Below are 6,475 nucleotides of genomic sequence, written 5' to 3'. Positions count from 1 at the left end.
GTGTGCCTTCGGCAAAAGATGGAGGGGTGGAGACGGAGACGGCTGGGGACACCTCCTTAAGCACATCAATATCCAGCGGCTCACTGCAGAAACGCCTAATGCATAAATATGAGCAGAGACAGGAGGGAAGCTGCGGGCACGGCCTTCCACCGACTGGGACGATATTAAAGCCCGTCTCTTTTACTTTAACTCACTGCAGAAGCGCCATTCCTGCCCAGTATCATCAACATGACTCACTCCATCTGCCAGAGCTCCAAAAGCCAAGCCATCACAACACGAGGATGTCCTGCCCATTCTTGGAACTGTGTCTGTGTATTGTTCTGTGGATGATTTTTTTGTAAAATTACTTTTCCCATTATTGGGTCTGCAACAACACCTCTTAAGACTATTATTATTATCCAGTTTTGCCAAAATAACAGTGCTGCAGGTTGAGAAAATGATGAAATAAAATATTTAGGTGAGATGCTCCCCCTTAACATCAAAATGCATCTCATTCATTTTCTTTCTTGTACAATTTGTTCCTTTGTCCTCTTGAAGAGCAGAGCAGCATCTATACACCAGATGCTTAACCTGCTGTGTCCCAGAACCTCCCAGCAAACCTTCTAGGGCTAATCAACTGATGAGAACCCCAAGCCATACTAGTTTACTCAATGGCTCTGGGACAAGAACAATCTGGCACGCTGTTACATCAAGTCTGAACGTTAGAACAGGTTGATGTTTATCACAGACCGGAAACAGCCACGCTAGTTTTTTATTTTAAGTTTGTTCAAACTTATCTTAATGTAACCGCAAGGAAGGATAGTAAACATAACACGAATCTTTAACATGCATGTTCTTAGTTTAAGGAATGGCAGGTATACAACCGTGCGCACGAGGCAGGTACAGTTAATCAGAAAGCCCAGTGGGAGCAGGCTATAATTTGTAACCTGCCAATAATGTCTGCATTAATTGTTAGATTTGCAGAACCACTCCGCTTGTTCCTCATGTTTCTCCTTAATGTCAGTGGCACAAAGACTTCCATTTGACTGAGCATCCACCGACAGCAGTGAAAGAGAACAAGGGCACTATGCTAATGCACTAAATGCAGGGAAAAGGGAGAAGCTGAGATAATGCATCAGAAAAAGTAATGAGAAGTGCAGATAGGAGATATCCTAAAATGTTACACATCCAAACTAAAGCACATCAACACTTAAATAAATAAAACATAAAATCACTTCCCATGTTGGAGAAGATCCAAGTCCTATTTCTTCAATGTAAAAGATTATCATTTAAGCTCATTGTCCCTCTGACACTCCTGTATATTGACATTCAGTATCAAGGGGAAACACTGCATGTAGTAAAATTCATTTATACACAAATATTAAATAAGATTTTCTAGTTGCTCTAAAAAGGTGTCAACACTGAATTTGCACACACTTTTTAGAAGTAGGTTTAGTAATTCCTCTGTACAGCAACATGTAAAACAAAGGTCACACATAAACATAGGTGGCATTTTGCTCAGGTTAAATAGTGGATATATCAGTCTACAGTGAAATGTTTAATAACCTACTCTTTTCATAAAGTAAACTGATAAAGTGAATCAAGTTAAAAAACTTTATATTATTTATTTCCCACTTAGGAGGTTTAGATAAAACATAAGAAGAGCCGCTGAAATGTTCTTGTTTTGAGACTGAGAATATGGTATAAATATGGTATTTCACTGTCACTTAATTTCCTACATTTTAGATAAAATTTTAATCGTGGGAATATTTTAGCTGTGCATTTCTTCAATTTCCAGTTCACACTGGCAGTCTGTGTTGTGTTTGGAATCTATATGACATTTGGCACATAGCATGCTGCAAAAATTTGATAAAGTAAAAATGTTAGATCCACTGTAAACTATAATGCTGAGGTGATGTTGTACCTCATATATTACACTATGTTGTAAACAAAATGCTGCAGCACATCAGCAGTTGCCTTTTACAAGATAAAATAAAGAGGTTTCCCCCTCTTTGCATTAGTCTCTCCTGACCAAAACAAGCCTGTGTAGCTCATTCTGCCTTCTGTTGGTTTGTATTGTTCGTAACACGAAGTAGAATGTTTCTAGTACTGGAACAGGAAATAGTGCAGATAATCCCTTCAGTTCATTTGTCTATTCCTAGTTATCAAACCCATGAAACTCCATGTCCTCATCACTAGACTGGAAAAGCTCCCAGAGCTTCAATATGGAGGAATCCAGATCGTCACTTGGCTTTACATGCATAAAGTGTGTGTCCACTTTCCGCCTTATGCGTTTATAAACCTTGACCTTCCTCCGTATTTTCTGAACCGGAGAAAAGCTTTGTGCTGGAAAGCTTCCCTCTTCATTTTCTGAGCGATTGTTTCCAGTATTCTTCTCTGGGAATACGTTTCTATCCTGATCAGCTTCAAACAGTAACAAATCCTTGTTTTTATCCTCTTCTTTTGAGGAAACACCATTCATATTACCAAAAAGTATGGCTGAGCCTTTCGTGTCTTTGTGAGATATTTGGTCCTCTGCGTCGACCTGAGTAACCCTGGAAGGAACAGAGCCAAGACATTCACCTTTAGAGGGGGCCGTTTCTTTCTTCAGCTGAGGAATTTGAGCCTGCTCAGCTTTTAGAGAGCTAGAAGTCAAGGAATTCTGTCTGCACAGCCGTTTACACACAAGAGATTTGTTTTTGGATGTGTCCGAGTAAGAGCTCTTCCAATCACCCTCTCTGTGAATAAGCAGCATAGAACAAGGAGCTGAAGTGTGTCCTGAATAATTGCCTTGATGCCGATCAACAGCCCATTGCAGCTCCTGTTCAAGAGTCTCTGTGGTATCAAGATCTCTCTTGTGCCTGGGCTTGGTTTTCCCACATGGTCCAGTAGCAACGACAACAGAAGAAACGCTGCACTTTGGTCTAACAGGAATCAAAGGAAAACTTTTGATGGGTACAGTGAAGTAGAAAGATTAAAGATCAGGATGTGTCAATAACATACTGTGATGACAGATCACATTTACACTGCCAGTCAAAGCTTTCAACACATATTCCCACTGAATTGACTGGGAAAGTGAGCCCAACTTCTGACTGGCAGTGTAGATGCATATTTACTCATGAACATATGATGATGAACGTTTTAAACAAATGGGGAAAAAAAATTACCTTTTAACTGCAGTTTTGATGTGCACAAAGCTGCACGGCAGAGTTGAAACCAGTCTGTCCACTACAAAGTAATTATCACTTTTGGAGAACACCTTGTGACGCTCACTCTTCAGATGCTGAACAAAAATGACCAAGTTAAAATGCTGACAGTGAAGATTACTGGGCACACAATTTGTCCTATTGTACAAGCAACTAAATACAAAAAGAAGGGCACATTATCAACTGCTCACAGTGAATAAAGGCAAACTGCTTATGGGCCTAACAGAGCAGACCTGAGGTTAACCTAGTCATTTTTCAAGATTTATTTGTTTGGCCATTTATATGTTGAAACAATTAAATAAAACAGTCCCACCAACTGGATTCAAACTGCACTTAATCTAAAAAAGGCCTCCTGTCTAGCCTTTCAAAATAAATTTGGAATGTATATCTGAATCATATAAATCTTATTATTCAAATGCTGGTAGATGTGTGTTAACCATAAATTACTGTATTGTAACAATGGTACAGTATATAAATATTTAAAAAAGAAATACTGACTTACCATGGTCAGATTTTCATATTTGATCATACAGCACTCGCAGTAGCCGCTTCGTTCCCTGTCTCTGTTCCTCTTCCTACCATGTGCTCTCTCCTCACTGGCTGAACCTTTCACATCTCTGTTCCCCAAGGAGCCCAGAGGTTCAACAAATACAATCAAACCAAGATGAAAAGAATTTTTGAATACATTTTCATTTAGTCTTGATAAGGTACCCCTGGACTTTTGAATGGCTCCAGCAGTACCAACTTATGAGGTGAATCCCACTTCCCTTAACTGCATCAACTATTCCCTCACTTTTCACAAGACTTTCCTTGCATCTGTGTCCTGCCCACATAAGATGCAAGGAAAAGATGAAAGGAGAAAGTGTGAGGAGACAGGAACCTAGGAAACACATTTTAACTGACATGAGATGTCCTTTCCTTGAGCCTTCATGTGAAGTGTCCAATCACAAAGTGATTTTTGACAAAGGGAGGTGTCAGTCCACAACAGATTTCCATGAAGGATTCACTCGTGTCCTCGGCTATAGCTCCTCCAACTAGCCTCCTCACTCCTCAGAGCAGAAATAAAAGCTTTGGGAGGTCCTTCATCATGGCAGACCAGAACAATTTCCAGGTCAAGCAAGGATCAGGGAACGATAAAATAAGGGAATTGGGATTCACCTACTGTTTGGAAAATGTTCTTTTCAAATCTACAAAACTTTAAATTCTATTTGAAATGATATCAAATGCTTCATCCTGAATCAGGGGAAATTTGTATAAAACAATGTTTTAGTGGTTAGTTTGCTATTTAATTATAAGTTACTCATTTATGTGTTATAGTTAGACATTTTATTAAGATGAAAATTGTCTGGTTTCACCAAACAAAACTAAGAATTACAGACAGAACATCAACAAACACATTAAAAGAGACAGACACAGGCAGACTTCTTAGGGGAATATTTAAGTGATATATGAAGGCTCAAGTGGTTAAAGATAATAATAAAGGAGAATTTGTAGTGTTGTAAAAAGTGTGACATACTGTACTGTCTATATGTTTGTAAGTTCACTGAAGCCAGTGCAGACATGAAGCAACACACTACCTGTATCCTCGCCGTTTGTTCCCTGAAGGATCCTTGTCATCGACACAAAAGGGAGTAAAGGGAGGAACAGTCTTCAAGTTGAACTCAGGCATGTTTGGCATATTAAGGTAGATTGGACGGTACTGTCTGTGAGGGGGACAAGAACCTGATAATAGTCCACAGGTATACACATGTCAAAGACAGTAGGTGGACATCAACTTTTAACCTTCTGTCTCTTACCTGCTTGAATCCTCAACCTTGACAAAGGGTTTGCTGATCCTCACCCCTGGAATAAACATTTGAATGTGTATTTACAAAGCATCAAGAATAATACACAGCATTCCAAGCTAGAAATAAAAGACTGGCTGGGTAACAACTACAATACGAGTCAAAATTTGGACACACTTTCTCTTTTGATAGGAAGGTGTATCCAGACATCGACTGTTACTGTACATCAGCTCATAAACATGTTTAGTCCTCGATGAGACACTCACCTTTGAATTTCTGAGAGCTGTGCTTTGCTGCTGGTTCTGTTTTGACCTAAGAAAAAAATAAAAAAAAGTCATTAAAAACAAAATTTACCAATGATTTTGAAAATAAGTCCTTGAAGTATTATCCACTTTTTACAAAAAATGCATTTAAGAATTTTAAACCTGTGAACCTATACTTGCTTTGACAGCGGTGGTAGCAGAACACTGGCTTCTAGCAATCTTTTTTTTTTTCTGAACATATGCCATTACATCTGCAAATGCCACAAAACATAAAACAGCATTAAGTCAGAGCAAAAATAGCTGCTATTTCATGCACAGCACACATTCAAATAATATAAATAATGGCTGTAACACAAACCAATCATCTACAACATACCGTTTATGTAGAAAATTTTCACACCCCACTCCAGAGCATTTGAAAGAATCTGGTTAATTTGTACCCTCTCCTGAAAAAAACAAAGAAACAAGTGTCTATTAAGAACCAAAGCCTATTCCTACATACATATGGCTGCATCAGTATTGTTTTAAGAACTATTTGAAAAATCCAGAGCCTATACTTTAAAGTTCCTTAAGGCAAAGACACACCAAGCTGACATGAAAGAACTAGCAGTGACGAAAGCCGACTGCAGCATTGCCTCACGTCACCTTTGTCTGGGCCAGTCGGGTTGAAAAAGTGGCACTTGAACACACACTACAGACAACGGTCAACTAGCATGTGCATTCTGCACCTGCAAGAGAGAAATATCTCCTCCTACCAGCAGATGGCAGTGTCTGTTTTTGCCATTTAGAAAGGGAAAGAATAAGAGCTGGACTGTGCAAATATAAACTGCAAACAAATCAGCTCTTGTTCAACATAGAAACTGTTTATACCCGATTCTAATTGATAATGTTTGATAAGAAGTTGCAAATGGCACTGCTGATCTCAGCCTTTGGTCTTTTGAAAAAAGGCCACAAGGGAAAAAAAAAAAAAAAAAAAAAAAAAAAAAAAAAGAAAGAAGAAGGAGGAACTTCACTAGATGCGTGAAATCATGAATACTACAGCAACAGGTTAAAGGGGCTTTCCCAAACCAATCAGAGTGGTATATCTCATCGACGAGGCCGGAAGCTGATTCAACATGCCGAATCAGCTGAAAAGCCGGTAACGGGGTCTGACTAGTGCCAACGGTGTGGGACATACCCAACAGATGGCCAACCATTGGCTTGGTGTGTCACAGCCCTTAGTCAACCCCTTAGAGTTGACTTA

At 39.2% G+C, this 6,475-nt stretch overlaps 2 protein-coding genes across 2 annotated transcripts in view; both read right to left on the bottom strand.

Annotated features, from left to right (window-relative positions):
• Positions 1-819: 819 nt before the first annotated feature.
• Positions 820-5,700, bottom strand: LOC109964169 (protein DBF4 homolog A). Its single transcript, XM_020607271.1, has 8 exons — positions 5,609-5,700; positions 5,413-5,483; positions 5,236-5,281; positions 4,982-5,027; positions 4,763-4,888; positions 3,688-3,802; positions 3,147-3,262; positions 820-2,903 (listed from the first exon to the last, which is right to left on the bottom strand). Exons 2-8 carry the CDS (start codon positions 5,476-5,478, stop codon positions 2,138-2,140), a joined length of 1,281 nt encoding a protein of 426 aa, XP_020462927.1. The 5' UTR covers positions 5,479-5,483; positions 5,609-5,700; the 3' UTR covers positions 820-2,137.
• A 454-nt stretch (positions 5,701-6,154) lies between these two features.
• Positions 6,155-6,475, bottom strand: part of LOC109964123 (protein DBF4 homolog A-like) — a 2,696-nt gene continuing 2,375 nt past the window's right edge. Inside the window, exon 4 of the mRNA XM_020607193.1 lies at positions 6,155-6,166. Coding sequence (XP_020462849.1) covers positions 6,155-6,166 — 12 coding nt within the window. The remainder of the gene's footprint in view (positions 6,167-6,475) is intronic.

The sequence above is a fragment of the Monopterus albus genome, unplaced genomic scaffold (assembly GCF_001952655.1).
Source record: "Monopterus albus unplaced genomic scaffold, M_albus_1.0 scaffold84.1, whole genome shotgun sequence".
NCBI lineage: Eukaryota > Metazoa > Chordata > Actinopteri > Synbranchiformes > Synbranchidae > Monopterus > Monopterus albus.
This window is presented reverse-complemented; position numbering and strand designations above follow the sequence as displayed.

Coding starts and splice junctions, on each gene's coding strand:
- LOC109964169 (XM_020607271.1), bottom strand. CDS start 5,478: ATGGCATATGTTCAGAAAAAAAAAAAGATTGCTAGAAGCCAGTGTTCT. Junction 4,889..4,981: donor AAGGTTGAGGATTCAAGCAG/GTAAGAGACAGA, acceptor TCCCCCTCACAG/ACAGTACCGTCCAATCTACC. Junction 3,263..3,687: donor AATATGAAAATCTGACCATG/GTAAGTCAGTAT, acceptor ATTTTTGTTCAG/CATCTGAAGAGTGAGCGTCA.